Below are 19,243 nucleotides of genomic sequence, written 5' to 3'. Positions count from 1 at the left end.
TTGCTGTATATGAATGTCCAGGCCTCAGCTCTGTCCCCTCAGCGTTCCTTCCTCACAGTCCACCCTTCTGTGTGTGCGGCCATTTTTCCAGGATTTCCAGACCCCAGCGGTTTGGCTGCGGCCCGCCATGGCTCAGGTGCTTCTGCAGGGACACGGCCCGGCCTATAGATAGGGAGCTTTGCTGACAAAATAGAATGATGATTACTTTTAGGTGTTTTTGTTGTTAGTTTAGTAACACGGGTTGTGACGGGCGACCACAGTGACCCCAGCTGCTGTTTACTGAGTTATATTAAAGCTCCGCAGCTTTCTGTTATAGGATTTGGGCTGAGGTAAGAAGGATGTGAGGAATTAAGTTCAACTTTCTATTCAGTACTGATCCTGTACTGTCCGATACTGTCTGTGATATATGTATGATGTGTGTGTGTATAATATATGTATGATGTGTGTGTGTATAATATATGTATTGTGTGTGTGTGTATATATAATATATGTATGATGTGTGTGTAATATATGCATGATGTCTGATATATATATGATGTGTGTATGATATATGTATGATGTGTCTCTGATGTATGTATAATATATGTCGGATGTGTCTGATGTGTGTGTGATGTGTGTATGATATATTTATGATGTCTGATATATGTATGATGTGTCTCTTATGTATGTGTGTAATATATGTAGGATGTGTATGATGTATGATATCTCTGATATATGTATGATGTGTGTGTGATTATATGTATTATGCCTATGATCTATGTATGATGTGTATGCTATATCTATGATGTTTGATGTATGATGTGGGTATAATATATGTATGATGTGTATGCTATATGTATGATGTGGGTATAATATATGTATGATGTGTCTGATATATGTATGATGTCTGATATATGTAAGATGTATCTCTGATGTATGTATAATATCTCTGATAAATGTATAATGTGTCCCTGATATGTATGATGTCTGTATGTGTGATGTGTGTGTATATGTATATGTCTCTGATATATGTATGATAATGTCTGATATATGTATGATGTGTCTGTGTGATGTGTGTGTGTATATGTGTAAGATGTATCTCTGATATATGTATGATGTGTCTATGATGTATATATGATGTTTATGATATATGTATGATGAGATATGTGTGTTTTGCAGCATGCTAGTAAACAGGTGAATGGTCTTGGGATTCCCCAGTATAAAGGGATCTCATTCTATCTGTTTGCTTTGGCTGCGGAGTTTCTCCAGGGAATATATAAATAGCAGTTAAATAACTGAGCAGAAGATTTGTTCTAACTCTGTAACCGACTGCATTAGCAGTGATAGGCTACAGTGCAGAAATGCAGGACTGAATATGCAGAGTCCATGTGATCAGTCTCCAAGGAAGGCCTCACATTCAAACCAGTCCCAGCTACTGTATATAACCTATAGCACAGACAGACCAGACAGTCCTATCTACTGTATATAACCTATAGCACAGACAGACCAGACAGTCCCAGCTTCTCTATATAACCTATAGCACAGACAGACCAGACAGTCCTATCACTGTATATAACCTATAGCACAGACAGACCAGACAGTCCCAGCTTCTCTATATAACCTATAGCACAGACAGACCAGACAGTCCCAGCTTCTCTATATAACCTATAGCACAGACAGACCAGACAGTCCTATCTACTGTATATAACCTATAGCACAGACAGACCAGACAGTCCTATCACTGTATATAACCTATAGCACAGACAGACCAGACAGTCCCAGCTTCTCTATATAACCTATAGCACAGACAGACCAGACAGTCCCAGCTTCTCTATATAACCTATAGCACAGACAGACCAGACAGTCCTATCTACTGTATATAACCTATAGCACAGACAGACCAGACAGTCCTATCTACTGTATATAACCTATAGCACAGACAGACCAGACAGTCCTATCTACTGTATATAACCTATAGCACACACAGACCAGACAGTCCCAGCTTCTCTATATAACCTATTGCACAGACAGACCAGACAGTCCCAGCTTCTCTATGTACTATATTAGGACAGACAGACGTCATAGTACAGTGATTCTCGACGCCAGTCCTCAAGGACCCCAACAGGTGATGATTTGAGGATATCCCATATAAAGAACACCCATAGTGATACCTGATGCATTAACTATAATGATATCACCTAGCAAGGAAATCCTTAAAACAGGACCTAGGGACTGAATTTAAGAAACACTGTCATAGTCAGAATGTCTCATGCCTGGGACCCCCACAGTCTATAGTCTATAAGGAAGCCAGTCAAATTGGTAAACACAAGTGACACCATGTAATATTTCCTGCAGTGTTCTATATCCAATGAGTCTATGTCTGTGATGAAACAACTACCTTTTAAATGTGGAATAAGACAAATAAAATAAAAAATCCCCTGTAACTATTGTGTGGACTATGTCAGGTCCCCTATGCTCACCACTTGCTGGTGCCTGTCTCGACGTAAGGAAGTGCCTGAACAGCCATTGATTGGTGCAGCAGTGACTTGTCTCAGCCAGCGATTGGTGCAGCAGTGACTTGTCTCAGCCAGTGATTGGTGCAGCAGTGACTTGTCTCAGCTGGTGATTGGTGCAGCAGTCACTTGTCTCAGCCGGTGATTGGGTGCAGCAGTGACCTGTCTCAGCCGGTGATTGGTGCAGCAGTGACTTGTCTCAGCCGGTGATTGGACGCAGCAGTGACCTGTCTCAGACAGTGATTGGTGCAGCAGTGACTTGTCTCAGCCAGTGATTGGTGCAGCAGTGACCTGTCTCAGTTGGTGATTGGTGCAGCAGTGACTTGTCTCGGCCGGTGATTGGTGCAGCAGTGACTTGTCTCAGCCAGTGATTGGTGCAGCAGTGACTTGTCTCGGCCGGTGATTGGTGCAGCAGTGACTTGTCTCAGCCAGTGATTGGTGCAGCAGTGACTTGTCTCGGACAGTGATTGGGCGCAGCAGTGACTTGTCTCAGTTGGCGATTGGTGCAGCAGTGACTTGTCTCGGCCGGTGATTGGTGCAGCAGTGACTTGTCTCAGCCAGTGATTGGTGCAGCAGTGACTTGTCTCAGTTGGTGATTGGTGCAGCAGTGACTTGTCTCGGCCGGTGATTGGTGCAGCAGTGACTTGTCTCGGCCGGTGATTGGTGCAGCAGTGACTTGTCTCGGCCGGTGATTGGTGCAGCAGTGACTTGTCTCGGCCGGTGATTGGTGCAGCAGTGACTTGTCTCGGCCGGTGATTGGTGCAGCAGTGACTTGTCTCGGCCGGTGATTGGTGCAGCAGTGACTTGTCTCGGGCAGTGATTGGTGGAGCAGTGAGTTGTCTCGGGCAGTGATTGGTGGAGCAGTGAGTTGTCTCGGGCAGTGATTGGTGGAGCAGTGAGTTGTCTCGGGCAGTGATTGGTGGAGCAGTGAGTTGTCTCGAGCAGTGATTGGTGGAGCAGTGAGTTGTCTCGGGCAGTGATTGGTGGAGCAGTGAGTTGTCTCAGCCGGTGAGTGGGTGCAGCAGTGACTTGTCTCAGCCAGCGATTGGTGCAGCAGTGACTTGTCTCAGCCAGCGATTGGTGCAGCAGTGACTTGTCTCGGACAGTGATTGGGCGCAGCAGTGACTAATCTTGGCCAGAGATTGGGTGGTGTAGTAGTGACTTGTCTCGGCCAGTGACAGTGGGCACTTCCTGGGTCAAGTGAGGACGAGGCACCTTTTTGAACTGTGGCAGTGGGGGAAAAGGAGAACAGTTAGACAACTTCGATGGATAATACATTGTGTTGGTTGGGGCCATCATTTGGTGGGTGATATTTTGGAAGAAATCACGAGCTGAGCGCACTTTCCAAACTGCTGGCATTTGGCAACGTTCTCCAAACCGGTGCAGCAGTGACTTGTCTCAGCCAGTGATTGGTGCAGCAGTGACTTGTCTCGGACAGTGATTGGGCGCAGCAGTGACTTGTCTCAGTTGGCGATTGGTGCAGCAGTGACTTGTCTCGGCCGGTGATTGGTGCAGCAGTGACTTGTCTCAGCCAGTGATTGGTGCAGCAGTGACTTGTCTCAGTTGGTGATTGGTGCAGCAGTGACTTGTCTCGGCCGGTGATTGGTGCAGCAGTGACTTGTCTCGGCCGGTGATTGGTGGAGCAGTGACTTGTCTCGGCCGGTGATTGGTGCAGCAGTGACTTGTCTCGGCCGGTGATTGGTGCAGCAGTGACTTGTCTCGGCCGGTGATTGGTGCAGCAGTGACTTGTCTCGGGCAGTGATTGGTGGAGCAGTGACTTGTCTCGGGCAGTGATTGGTGGAGCAGTGAGTTGTCTCGGGCAGTGATTGGTGGAGCAGTGAGTTGTCTCGGGCAGTGATTGGTGGAGCAGTGAGTTGTCTCGAGCAGTGATTGGTGGAGCAGTGAGTTGTCTCGGGCAGTGATTGGTGGAGCAGTGAGTTGTCTCAGCCGGTGAGTGGGTGCAGCATTGACTTGTCTCAGCCGGTGATTGGTGCAGCAGTGAGTTGTCTCAGCCAGCGATTGGTGCAGCAGTGACTTGTCTCAGCCAGTGATTGGTGCAGCAGTGACTTGTCTCGGACAGTGATTGGGCGCAGCAGTGACTAATCTTGGCCAGAGATTGGGTGGTGTAGTAGTGACTTGTCTCGGCCAGTGACAGTGGGCACTTCCTGGGTCAAGTGAGGACGAGGCACCTTTTTGAACTGTGGCAGTGGGGGAAAAGGAGAACAGTTAGACAACTTCGATGGATAATACATTGTGTTGGTTGGAGCCATCATTTGGTGGGTGATATTTTGGAAGAAATCACGAGCTGAGCGCACTTTCCAAACTGCTGGCATTTGGCAACGTTCTCCAAACCGGAACGCTCAGCATTTGACTCAAAGAGGCTGGGGAAGTTGGATGCAGCCCTAAAGCTGCCAGGAAACCATGGATACATGTATCACCCTGATATCTATTATTTATGGCAGGGATGGGGAACCTCGGCCCTATGGCGATTGCAAAACTACAATTCCCATCACGCCTGGACAGGCGAAGGATTATTAGGAATCCAAGACCCAGGCTGCAGTGGGGTTTCTGATATTCCTGCTATTACTCCGGCAATCAGAACAATATCAAATCATAAATAAAAACTTCCATATTTTTAGGTGACAAAGTATTTCCCTCCATCTGGCTGATGGGATTTCTCAGCACTTGATGCATTAGTGTTGTAAAGCTATTCCACTAGAGTTATACCCCGGGGGATTTTTTATTTTCCAGACGTCTCTTAGACATACTGTCCCTGCCAGCAATCCCATTTACTTTCATACACAGTCAGCGAAAACTCTACCTGTCTTCTCAAAGGCCACATAAACAATGCCGCACAGTAAGATATATACACAGGCCATATTAGATATTAAAAAAATGGATCAAAATCCCCATATCACTGCAGATTTCTGCTTAATAAAAAATACTTTAAAGGGATACTCTAGTAAAAAAACAAAACAAAACATTTTTCAACTGGTGTCAGAAAGTTATACAGATTTGTAAATTACTTCTTTTTAAAAATCTCAAGTCTTCCAGTGCTTATCAGCTGCTGTATGTCCTGCAGGAAGTGGTGTATTCTTTCCAGTCTGACACAGCGCTCTCTGCTGCCACCTCTGTCCATGTCAGGAAGTGTCCAGAGCAGCAGCAAATCCCCATAGAAAACCTCTCCTGCTCTGGCCAGTTCCTGACATGGACAGAGGTGGCAGCACTGTGTCAGACTGGATAGAAGACGTCACTTCCTGCAGGACGTACAGCAGCTGATAAGTACTGGATGACTTGATATTTTTAATTCTCTACAACTTTCTGAATCCAGTTGATTTTAAAGATTTAATCTTCAGACTTCCGTCAGCTGGAAGCTAAGTAACAAGCGAGAATAGGGATGGGAGGTGGAGCGAGGAGGTATTACAGGTCTTCGCACTTCAGGAGCTCAGGGACACCTTTTTCTTCCTAGACCAAAGAATAAAAGCATTTTTCTACATTCTGCAAGCACAGATGGATATATAAAAAGTGCCATGTGACTCTCTGGCCTGACACCCATCTATCAGTGTTAGCAGTTTGGAAGATGAATAAATCTTCCAGATTTACCTTAGGGAGTAGTCACGTTCTCCGCATTTAGTGTCCATGCATGAAAGATGCACAAAGGACTGAAATTTGGAACTCCCGGCATCATGATTCCTGACAATGCCAGAAGCTCTGAAGCAGTTTAAAGTGTCACTGTCATTTAATTTAATTTTATTTTTTTGCAGAAATCAATAATACAGGTGAATTTAAGAAACTTTGTAATCGGGTTTATTAGCTGAAAAATGCAATTTTATCATGAAAAAGCAGTTTGAAGCTCTCCCCCCCTGTCTTCATGGTTCTCTATGGAGAGGGGAGGGGTGGAGGGAGATGAGGCACCAAAACAAGACAACAAAGAGTTAATTTACAGCTACATCACTGGCTATCTCCTCTGCAGTCAGCCCTGACCTCTGAATACCAGCCTTCACACAGCTCCCACTGTGTAATCCTTTGTTCTCTGCTGGTGACTAATCTTCCTCCTCCCCCTCCCCTCCCCATAGGTTACACAGGGCTCGGCTGATGTAAGAGAGTCGAGATTTCCTGATAATGAGCAGTGAATGAGAGAGATGAGGGGGGACCTGGGGAAAGTCTTTTTGAATGCAGATTTGCCTAAAAACCCCAATTACAAAGTTTCTTAAAATCGGCTGTACTATTGATTTTTGCATGCATATATATATATATATATATATATATATATATATATCCGTGACACTTTAAATCTTTGCGCTACTGTACTGACTGTCAGTATAGTTGTGCAAAGATTTAAACAGTTTCAGAACTCCCGGCATCATTATGAATGATGATCTTGTCAGTCCCGTAGCATGTCATCCATATATATGGACAGTGCACACAGTGTCGGACTGGCCCAGCAGAGGACCAGACAATCCTCCGGTGGGCCCCCAGCTTTAGAACCTGCACTAACACTGACTGACATGTTGATTCTCACTGGTTCTTCATTGGTGGCCCCCAGGATCATTTCCTCTGGTGGGCCACAGATACCCCAGTCTGACACTGCTGTGTGGATGACCCCCCTTAGGTTGCCTATACAGGTTACATAGCGGTGGAGCCTAACCGGTTATCATCATGGCAGTACAGTCAGTATCCCGCAAGGAAATATCTAATATGTTACTCTATTACTCCGAACATCGTTTTTCTTTCCCTTCTCCTAATTCTTTAATTTTCCTTTGGCAAAGCTGCCATGTCCAAAACTTCTAGAATGTTATGTGGAACAGCCCCATAAATTGTACTTAATAACAGGATGCCGGGAATGTAGAGAACATGACCCAGCTCTGTCCTCCCACGTTGTGTCAGAACGATCTTCTCCTCCACTTCTGGGGAGGATGGAAGAAATGGGGAGAATGGTGAAGGGGCCTGTAGGGCAGAGCATGGAGTCGGCCTCCTTTAGTCAGACCTTAGTCATGCTCCCGTACATACATGATGGTCGGGGAATGGTATAATTATACAATCTGGGGCCTATAGAGGTATAGGAGAAGCCGTCTGTAGAGAGCTCTATTACAGCTCCATGCAAAAGTTGATGTGCATAGTCTGTATAGGGGTCTGCTTATAAAACAAACTTACCCCCTAATGGTGCGTTTACACAGAGAGATTTATCTGACAGGTTTTTGAAGCCAAAGCCAGGAACAGACTAAACAGGCAACAGGTCATAAAGGAAAGACTGAGATTTCTTCTCTTCTCAAATCCATTCCTGGCTTTGGCTTCCAAAATCTGACAGATAAATCTGTCTGTGTAAACGCTCCATAACTGAAGAATAGAGGATGAGTGTCTGATTAGTGGAGCCTCCCACCCCCACCCCGCCCATTCACCAGAACAGGGACGCTTGTCCCCTTGGTTCGATAAACATGCATGATACCACACCAGTCAAGCAAAAAAAAAAGTGTTCAAATCAATTGAAGACAGAAATTTATAATTCTATTTTTTAAAAAACTGCAGCTGCTGTATGTCCTGCAGGAAGTGGTGTATTCGTGTATTCTTTCCAGTCTGACACAGTGCTCTCTGCTGCCACCTCTGTCCATGTCAGGAACTGTCCAGAGCAAATCCCCATAGAAGACAGTTCCTGACATGGACAGAGGTGGCAGCAGAGAGCACTGTGTCAGACTGGAAAGAATACACCACTTTCTGCAGGGCATACAGCAGCTGATAAGTACTGAAAGACTGGATATTTTTAAATAGAAACAAAAAACAAATCTATTATAACTTTCTTACACCCGTTTATTTAGCCTGAGTACTCCTTATTGATAAGCTGTCCATACTTCAATATGTTTTCACTGAATATTTCGGCTAACAAAGCAACATTATATCCTGCTGTAGATATGTAAGAGGTTACATCCCACTCTGGAACACAGAGAAAACTTCAAGAGGACAAGAGTGTGGACATTTCCTCCTTTGTCCTTTCATCAATTTCGAGGGCTTTCCATATAATGCACATGTGGTAGGTTCTCCGCAGTCGGAGTGAGGCTCATTGTAGAAAGAATGTGATAACAGGGTATATGGGTTTTGTAAACTAGACAATTTCTTCTTCTATTTTTTTAAAGGGGTACTCCAGCGAGAGAAAAAAAAACATATTACCTGGTGGTGGTGAAAGCTTTATATACAGTAGATTTGTAATTTACTTCTATTTAAAAATCTCAAATATTCCAGTGCTTATCAGCTGCTGTATGTCCTGCAGGAAGTGGTGTATTCTTTCCAGTTTGACACAGTGCTCTCTGCTATTACCTCTGTCCGGAGCAGGAGAGGTTTTCTATGGGGATTTGCTGCTGCTCTGGACAGTTCCTGACATGGACAGAGGTGGCAGCAGAGAGCACTGTATCAGACTGGAAAGAATACACCACTTCTTGCAGGACATACATCAGCTGATAAGTACAGGAAGACTTGAGATTTTTAAATAGAAGTAAATTACAAATCTATATAACTTTCTGACACCAGTTGAATTCAAAGAAAAAGTGAGTACTCCTTTAATTCCCCAATGCCCAGGTATCCGTCTTTCATTCTCCATTACTTTTCTTATATAATACTGTTTAATAAAGGAAGCCTTTTTTATGACTATGATCATCCCGCGTGTTTCCACAACATTCCCGTCCGTCTGTCTTCATTTCCATGATTACACCCTTTACTAATGATAGGTCTTGATTATTATTTTTTTTTTTTTTTTTTAAGGCGTTCCGTAGAAATCTCTTCCACATTCAGCTATGAAGGATCTGAATTCAGGACATGGAAATTCTTTTCTGCTAAAGGATTTGGGACCACTATAGAAATCCCTATCAAAGACTGAAGCCTATCACTATACGGAATCCCAGTCCAGTACTATGTGTCTACTTACTGCATAAGCCATTCAATACTTTTTTGAATCTTTTTGAAGTTTTTCCATATACAGGTAATATGGAATAAGTTGCGTTTTGTTTTTTTCTTTCGTTTTTTTGGCCTACAATGGAATGTTCATTCATTCAAGCTCTTGCATAATGTTCAAGCTTCTCATAAGGATAAGTCAATATTTTCCACCCAAGCAGTACTTGCGGTACTTATGTTAGGTGGAGTGTCATCCCAGATACTTTTCAAGAAAAGTATTAAGTCCATCAAGTCATCCCTGGCAGGTCGCCCCCTATTCATGGGGGTTATGTTATGGTATGATGCAAATGTTTTAAAGGTTCCTGGAATCGGAGAGCTCTTCTGGGTCCTATGATGCACTGTGTTCGTTGGCAGTACCGATTCACCCACCAGAAAAGGACAGTATGGATTCCGTCTCTGTTATGTGCCGTCGCCTTCTTGATCTATTTCATCTATTTCTGTCCGGACAACTCCAGTCCAGTGGATCCTGTTGACGCTTTTGATGCCAATGTATGTATGTGCGGACGGTGCAAGCCAAAGCCCCTGAGCTCTCCTTGGTTTGAGCAACATTTCAATGGATCCGTTGAGCCTTTACTAGTAAGAAGGGATCAGGTCATACCCGACCACGTTTTGAAATGGTGGCTGGTGAGTATAAATGAGAACTGAGAATGGTTTTATATATGAGGAGTAGGGATAAGAGCAACGCGAGCATGCTTGAGCCTTATCATTGGGCGTTCGATTACTGGTGGCTGAAGAAGTTGGATGCAGCACTAGAGAGTCCTGAAAACGGCCATAAGGGGAGATTTATCAAACATGGTGTAAAGTGAAACTGGCTCAGTTGCCCCTAGCAACCAATCAGATTCCACCTTTCATTTTCCAAAGAGTCTGTGAGGAATGAAAGGTGGAATCTGATTGGTTGCTAGGGGCGACTGAGCCAGTTTCACTTTACACCATGTTTGATAAATCTCCCCCATAGGCTGTATCCGTGTTTTTCAGGCTTCTCCAGCCACCGAATCTCAAATGTCAAAGGACTGGACTCCGCTTATCTCCAATCATTACCATTATTTATATGTGTGCTCCATGGGGAATAAAGAAGATGACAGAGTTGATGTGTTAGTGCCTGCATTAGAGGAAAGCTCAATGAAAACGGATACTGTGATATGGCTAGTACAGGACCTAGCAGGACATAGAGAGTCTCCCATTGGTGTTACCACAAACTAGGTACATTACAGTGTATCAGTACAAGCTGGAGTGTTCCTTTTAAAGGTGAAGTCCGGGCAGAGACATTTTTGTTAAACTTTCTGGGGAGGGAGTGAGTGAAAAAAATAATGTGCACTTACCTGTCCGGTTCCAGCACAGATGACGCAGTCCGCCGCTCCGGGCCCCACCACTTCCTGGTGTAGAGATGGGAATTGGGATGTGATATTCCAGGCCCGCTCAGCCAGTCAGAGGCTGTAGCTGAGTCCAAATTCCCGTCTCTACACCAGGAAGCAACCAGGGATCGGCTGCTTCCTTTTTTTTTTTTTTTTTTTTTTTAACCCATCCCCTCCTTGGCAAGTTTGAAAAAAATTTCCCTATCTGGGCTTCTCCTTTAGGGTAGCTTCACACGTACCGGATCCGCAGCGGATTTCACACTGCGAGTTTGCAGCGAAATCCACTGCGGATCCTGGTATAGTGAAGTTCTATGGGGTTACATACCCGCAGAGGGATTTTCATTCCGCTGCAGACATGACTCGGCCCCTTTAACCCCCGGCCGCCCGCAGCCTGCCATGCACTGATTGGCTGATGGGGACCAACAGGAGCCAGGAGCCTTACACACAGCCACGGCGCCCAGCAAGTAATGTATGCTCCGCGCCAGGGATGCGGGGGTTCAAAGGGGCCCGGTCAAATATCCGTAGCGGAATGAAAATCCCGCTGCGGGTATGTGACCCCATAGACCTTCACTATACCAGGATACACAGCGAATTTTGCTGCAAACTTGCAGTGTGAAATCCGGTACGTGTAAAGGCACCCTAAAAACAAATTAATTCCTGTCTGTTTAGTAAAATATCGATCAACCCATTTTAATTGTCAAATTATTTCCCGAATTTATTTTCTGGTTTGTATATTTATAATTTTAAATATTTTCTAGAAACTTCAAGGATCAAACAATGCGACTCACCTCCCAGGAGTGCTAGAGGAACTGTTCAAGGTCATTCCGAGCGGGAGCCCCTACGAAGAACAGTACAACAGGCCGTGCAGGAGCTGTGCTGTTGTGGGGAACTCCGGTAATCTGAGAGGAGCACATCATGGGGAGAAAATTAATTCACATAATTTCATAATAAGGTAGTGTAGTTCTTCATTTTCCTATGATTATATATACACACAAATTATATAGTGATCCATGTATTAGTTCTAAAACAAACACATCACCCTTTTTTAGTGTATTTCAGTGTCTGGTTAATTTCCTGCGCTTTGTAAATTTTGGTGGCCGGACTTTTCCTGCAGGTTGTAGTGTGCAATATTTTTTTTCTATTTTGTTATAAGGGATTTAACCCCTTCAGGACCGGGCTAATTTCCATCTTTGCGGTTTGTTTTTTTTTCTTTTTATCTGACTTTAAAAAAAATTAAAACCTTTTAAAAAAGAAGATCAGTGTTCTATTTCTCTCGGCTGCTGCAGCCGAGAACAATAGAATGCCAGGCCAGGATCAGCGCCATTATGAAGCAGACCCCGGCCGGGTAAAGATGCAGGGATTGCTCCTCCATAATCGCGTTGTGGAGGGGGGGGGGGTCTTTCCCCACCACCACCACCACCACCAGACACCAGGGATAGGGAAAACCTGCAAGTTGACAGCTGCATTTAAAAGGCTAATAAGCGGGCATGGCGATTGGACCCTGCCTGCTAATTGCCGCAGTCCCGGCTGCAGATAGCACCCAGGATGGCGGCGGTTCAGAGTGGGGTCTATAGCACTGCACTCTGATCCAGGAAGCCTCCCTCACCTTCCAAATCATAGCTGATCCACTCCAGGCAGGGGCTTACATCAGGGGACAGGACTGTGGAGGTAATCACTCCATAGCTTTAACCCCTCTCCGGACAGAGAGTGCTGCATGCATATGCTCACCCTATACCCTGCTCATTCTTTCCTACAGCCTATGTCAGTCCTTGTGTTTTCCATCCTCTCCATTCCTACTATAATGTGCCTGCACTCACACTCAGCTATACACACTGCTGCTATAATGTGCCTGCACTCACACTCAGCTATACACACTGCTGCTATAATGTGCCTGCACTTACACTCAGCTATACACACTGCTGCTATAATGTGCCTGCACTTACACTCAGCCATTCACACTGCTGTATAGAAAAGTTTCTGTCACTGTCCTCCTGCACAGCTCTGTGATTCTCACTTCCTGATTGGTCCATACTGAACACCCCCTCTCCCCCACTGCTCTCATGTGACCACACAGACCTCTGACAGCAGCCCTGATTCTCTATTCTAGCCTTTTGTACTACGCTACTGCATTATGGGGATCTGCAGCTCCATCCTGTATCTACAAACTGTTGCTGTTTTTTTTTTTTATTATTCTTATGTACTTTTTATACATTATACACCACATGCTGATTGCTATACTGTACAGTAACTTATATATCACATATCCAGTTGCTGTGTTATCAGGGTTATACAGTTACTATGTATTATACACCACATGCTGATTGCTATACTGTACAGTAACTTATATATCACATATCCAGTTGCTGTGTTATCAGGGTTATACAGTTACTATACATTATACACCACATGCTGATTGCTATACTGTACAGTAACTTATATATCACATATCCATCTGCTGTGTTATCAGAGTTATACAGTTACTATACATTATATACCACATGCTGATTGCTATACTGTACAGTAACTTATATATCACATATCCATCTGCTGTGTTATCAGGGTTATACAGTTACTATACATTATATACCACATGCTGATTGCTATACTGTACAGTAACTTATATATCACATATCCAGCTGCTGTGTTATCAGGGTTATACAGTTACTATACATTATACACCACATGCTGCTATACTGTACAGTAACTTATATATCACATATCCAGCTGCTGTGTTATCAGGGTTATACAGTTACTATACATTATATACCACATGCTGATTGCTATACTGTACAGTAACTTATATATCACATATCCAGCTGCAGTGTTATCAGGGTTATACAGTTACTATACATTATACACCACATGCTGCTATACTGTACAGTAACTTATATATCACATATCCAGCTGCTGTGTTATCAGGGTTATACAGTTACTATACATTATACACCACATGCTGATTGCTGTACTGTACAGTAACTTATATATCACATATCCAGCTGCTGTGTTATCAGGGTTATACAGTTACTATACGTTATTTACCACATGCTGATTGCTGTACTGTACAGTAACTTATATATCACATATCCAGCTGCTGTGTTATCAGGGTTATACAGTTACTATACGTTATTTACCACATGCTGATTGCTGTACTGTACAGTAACTTATATATCACATATCCAGCTGCTGTGTTATCAGGGTTATACAGTTACTATACGTTATTTACCACATGCTGCTATACTGCACAGTAACTTATATATCACATATCCAGCTTTATAAATGTTTGTTTAATCTGTTTTACATGTTATTCTGAATAATCATTATTTTTGGGGTGTGGAACTAATTGTCTGCATTTCTATAATTTCTTATGGGAAAATTTGCTTTGGTTTAAGAGTGGATTTGGATTACAAGTGCGGTCCCGGAACGAATTGGGGATCTGGATCTGCATAAGATATCCATGATCTCCCTGCACAAAGCAAAAAAGTAATCAGTATGAGAATTTGGCTGCTGTACAGCATAGATTTTTAGGTCTGCAATGTCAAGCAGTCTGTTGCCAAGTAGCAGCTAGAAGAATATTGAATGTTATGCAGTGAAACCAAGTCTGTGTGTAGGATCATTTTGGGTATATCTACAATATAAAAGGGGTTGTTAATTAAAAAAAAACTACTTTCAAATCAACTGGTGCCAGAAATTTGTAATTCACTTCTATTAAAAAAAAACAGTACTTATAAGCTGCTGTATGTCCTGCAGGAAGTGATGTATTCTTTCCAGTTCCAGTCCTACAGGGATTTGCTACTGCTCTGGACAGTACCTAACATGGACACAGGTGGTAGCAGAGAGCACTGTGTCAGACTGGAGAGAATACACCACTTCCTGCAGGGCATACAGCAGCTGATAAGTAATGGAAGACTTGAGATTACAAATCTCTGGCACTTTCTGGTACCAGTTGATCTGAAAGGAAAAAAATGGTGAACTACCTCTTTAAGAGTGTGTTCACATGTACCAGATCTGAAGCAGATCTGAAGTTGCAGATTTGCTTTGAATCTAATCTGGGCCATCAAATCTGCTGCAGATCCTGTACATGTGAATGCACTCTAAGGCCATGTGCAGACTATGTAAGAGACCGGCCATTCCGTGACCTGCCCAGGTCACAGAAGGGCCCGTCTCTGAAAAGATCATCCGGTCCCGGTAGTCCCGACCACATGATCTTTGCAGGCGTACCCGTGCACACCCGCATCAGAACTCCCCACAGCACACAATGGAGCGTGCGGACGGAGCCTCTCGCTCTATAGTGTGCACTGACAGGGTTTTCTGCGGACGCTATTCACTGAATAGCAGCCACAGAGAACTGACATGTCAGTTTTCTACGACACCGCGAGAGATCCCGGCCGGAGCGTATACTATGTTATTATTACTATGTTATTCTTGTTGTTATCTATTCAGTCTCCTTCCCCCAGTTCTTAGCTGCTGCTTTCTGCTGAAGTCACAAACATCTGTGTTAGCTTTTCTCTCTGTCTCCTCCTCCTCCCCTGTAAACAAGTCCCTGACTGGCTTTATCTGCAACTTTGTAGCTTCTTTGTAATGTGGGGAGGGTTAGTCTGAGGTCAAGTTGCTGATGAATTCACTGTGATTATCCTTCCCAGCATTACAAAGAAGCTACAATGTTGCAGATAGCAACTGTCAGCCATCTCAAAAGGGAGGGAGGAGGAGGGGGGAGACAGAAAAGCTCACACACAGGTTTTTGTGTCTTCAGCAGAAAGCAGCAGCTCAGAACTGGATGAAGGAGACTGAATAGATAATAAGATGTAGGAAGGAATTGTTAATCTTACCATGGGCCATTTACTGTAGCCAGCACACTAAAGATGAACTGCAGAGTACTGTGTATCCCAGGGTTGTCAAACTGCTGCTCCCCAGCTGTTGCAAAAATACAATTCCCATCATGCCTGGACGGCTAAAGATTTGGCTACCCAGGCATGATGGGAATTGTAGTTTTGCAACAGCAAAGACTGTAGATTTTTAAATAAAATTAATTTACAAATCTATATAACTTCCAGTAGATTAAAAAAAAAAAAAAATAGCTGGAGTATCCCTTTAAATAGTGCATGACATCAAAACTAACTTTAGCATGTCAAAAGACAATGATCAGAGTAGGAGATATAGCTGTGGAGAAAGTGCTGCAGCCGTGTCATTCACTCGCCAGCCGTATATCTCTGTAACAGCCAATTCCCACAATGTAAAGGCCCTATTCCACGGAACGATCACCCGGGCAGCCCCCCCGCACTCACCTGCTTGCTGCCACCACGTGTATTAGCTGACAGCGCTCGTTTGCTCCTCACAGTCGGCCCGTGGAATAGTCTATGAAACTACATTGCCGGAATTTGTGGCTGGCTGGGGAATGGATCGCCTGGCTGCCGCTCTCTCTCTCCCTGGCTATATCTCCTGATTTACAGGAGACCTGCTGTGATCAGTCATTTTTGACATGCCAAGTTATTTTTGATGACGGGTACACTTTAAACAAGCAAGAAGGATATTTGGCGCTCCACCCTAATGTTCTGGCAACAACCTTATTAAATAAAGTGCTGGAGTAAACAGAGTATTCTCCCATTAATGGTGTCCCTGCCAAAGAGAACGTCTATATACAAAGTCCACGACCAATATTTTCCAAAATTTTAAAGTGTCACTATCAGTTTTTTTGGAGAAATCAATAGTCCGGGCGTTTTTAAGAAACTTTGTATTGGGTTTATTAGGCAAATATGCCATTATCTGCATTCAAAAAGCCTTTCCCCAGGTCCCCCCCCCTCCTCCTCCCTCCTTTCTACTGCTCATTATCAGGAAATCTCGACTCTTTTACATCAGTCGAGCCCAGTGTAACCTATGGAGAGGGGAGGGGGGAGATTAGTCGACAGCAGAGAGAAGAGAACAAAGGATTACACAGTGGGACCTGTGTGAAAGCCAGTATTCAGAGGCCAGAGAGGTCAGTGCTGATGTCAGAGGAGATAGCCTGGTGATGTAGCTGTAAATTAACTCTTTGTTGTCCTGTTTTGGTGCCTCATCTCCCTCAACCCCTCCCCACTCTATAAAAAACCATAAAGACAGGGTGAAGAGCTTCAAATAGCTTTCTCTAAAAACTGAATTACAAAGTTTTGTAAAATCGCCTGTACTAAAATTTAAACAACAGTGACACTTTAAAAAAAAAAATTCCAGCTGACCTCTTCACTCCGGCATTGCTAGGAAGTGATGTATTTGCAGATGACAAACATCCACTTCTGTCATTTCCTCTACTGGAAAGGAGTGTTTCCTGCAGCATGTATTCCGCACAATGGATTGTCTATCAAACCTGGGAGAAGGAAATTCCCCTGATGAAGAGACTAATGGTGATCTATCTATGAGTCACTGTATTTGCACTAAGCTTTAGAATCTGTTGTCACCACATTAAGGACAGACACAGAGGCTGAGGTGTGTTCACGGAGAGTTTTACCACTGAAAAAATAAAAAGGTAGTCAGTATAGTAAAATTAGTCACTCCGCTTGTTTTTATTTTTTTAAAAATTTGTAGCAAATAAAAAAATCACAGAAATAACACAAAACAATGTTTAAAAGTGAGAAAGTAACTGTCTAAAAAATAAGCTTTAAAGGGGTTCTCTGGAAAATGGAAGTTTTGTAAAAATCATAAAGCATACTTACCTCCCTGGCTTCTGCACCACCGCTGCTATCTAACCTCCTCATGCCGCCGTTCGGACATGCCTCGGTCCTGGGGCTGTGATGTTGCAGGCCCACCCAGCCAATCAGCAGCTATAGCAGTGTCCCACCTCTTTCACTAATTGGCTGGAAGGGCCTCCAGCATCACAACCTCAGGACCTGGAAGCGGGCCAACAGCAGACCAGAGCAGTAAGAAATCAACAGTGGCACGGGAGCCAGGGAGGTAAGTGTACTTTATGATTTTCAGAAAACTCTGATAAAATTGTCTCTTGCCCGGAGTACCACTTTAATACTGTTTGTACAGTTGTCCTGAAAAAAGTTCCAGTATCTTCTTCCCAAACAATGCAGATGATTTATCATTGAGTATCACTCCCATCCACTTCTCCACACTCTGTGATCGCTTTGTTATACCTGTAACCTTGTTTTTTTTTCTGTTTAGGTCTTAGCGCTGTTTTTTGTTTGACTTTTTCTATTTCTCACTTTGTTTTGTTCACTTACTTGTTTGTCATTTTCTATTGCTCAGAATTCTCCATCTCTACCTACTGATGTCTTCCATGATCTAGCTTTATTTATAACCTTCTCTTTTGGTTTATTGCACCAGTTTTTACATCCAGCTGCCTGGGAACAACCAACCTAATTTGCCACACTCCATACTGGATTTTATTATTGAAGGCAATTTAATATCCTTCTCATTATGTGAATTCACAAATCTCTTGTTTGGGCCGAGTTTTCTTTAAATTGTCCAATTACTCATTAAAGGGGTTATCCAGCATTAGAAAAACATGGCCGCCTTCTTTCAGAGACAGAACCTTTTGTGTCTCCAGTTTGGGGCAGGTTTTGCAACTGAATTTGCAATTGAAGTGAATGGAGCCTAAATGGAAACAACACCTGAACTGGAGAAAGGAGTGGAAGAAAGCTGCCATGTTTTTCTAACACTAGATAAACTCTGTAAAGTGACTGTACAGTCAGGCCCAGGCAGAAGCACAGGAGGCGGGCCGACCTACCCCCAGTGGGAGAAAACCCCCTCCCCTCTATGACGCGGCTCTATTAGAATCAATGGATCAGTATCATAGAGGGGCGGGGGTTTCCTCCCACTGGGGGTAGGTCGGCCCGCCTCCTGTGCTTCAGCCTGATGGTACAGTCACTTTAAGGCTATGTTCACACTACGTATATTTGAGGCTGTATGTTTGAGGCTGTATAGCAACCAAAACAAGGAATGGATTGAAAACACAGAAAGGCTCTGTCCACACAATGTTGAAATTGAGTGGATGGCCGCCATTTAATGGCAAATATTTGCTGTTATTTTAAAACAACGGCTGTTATATTGAAATAATGGCCGTTATTTACTGTTATATGGCGGCCATCCACTCAATTTCAACATTGTGTGGACAGAGCCTTTCTGTGTTTTCAATCCACTCCTGGTTTTGGTTGCTATGAGGACCTGACATGAGGACCAAATACAGCCTCAAATATACATAGTGTGAACCCAGCCTAAAGGTGTACTTCAGCAGGAAAAAAAAAAACTTGTGTCAGAAAGTTATATATATTTGTTATTTACTTCTATTAGAAAATTTGCAGTCTTCCTGTACTTATCAGCTGCTGTATGTCCTGCAGGAAGTGGTGTATGCTTTCCAGTGTGACACAGTGCTCTCTGCTGCCACCTCTGTCCATGTCAGGAACTGTCCAGAGCAGGAGAGGTTTTCTATGGGGATTTGCTACTGCTCTGGACAGTTCCTGAAATGGACAGAGGTGGCAGCAGAGAGCA

General features: G+C 43.7%; 1 protein-coding gene across 3 annotated transcripts in view; it reads left to right on the top strand.

The window, feature by feature from the left end:
- The window catches only part of LOC138772999 (CMP-N-acetylneuraminate-beta-galactosamide-alpha-2,3-sialyltransferase 2-like), a 40,658-nt gene that overhangs the window by 4,915 nt on the left and 16,500 nt on the right, over positions 1-19,243 (top strand). For 2 of the 3 annotated variants that reach the window (XM_069953857.1, XM_069953856.1), the window contains exons 2-3: positions 9,243-10,055; positions 11,542-11,735. In XM_069953857.1, the coding sequence (XP_069809958.1) occupies positions 9,762-10,055; positions 11,542-11,735 (488 nt within the window). In that variant the 5' untranslated portion in view covers positions 9,243-9,761. Of the gene's footprint in view, positions 1-8,495; positions 8,518-9,242; positions 10,056-11,541; positions 11,736-19,243 lie in introns of those variants that run through there. The other variant, XM_069953858.1, reaches the window with a different exon arrangement.

This window comes from Dendropsophus ebraccatus, chromosome 14 (genome assembly GCF_027789765.1).
Source record: "Dendropsophus ebraccatus isolate aDenEbr1 chromosome 14, aDenEbr1.pat, whole genome shotgun sequence".
In the NCBI taxonomy this organism is placed as follows: domain Eukaryota; kingdom Metazoa; phylum Chordata; class Amphibia; order Anura; family Hylidae; genus Dendropsophus; species Dendropsophus ebraccatus.
This window is presented reverse-complemented; position numbering and strand designations above follow the sequence as displayed.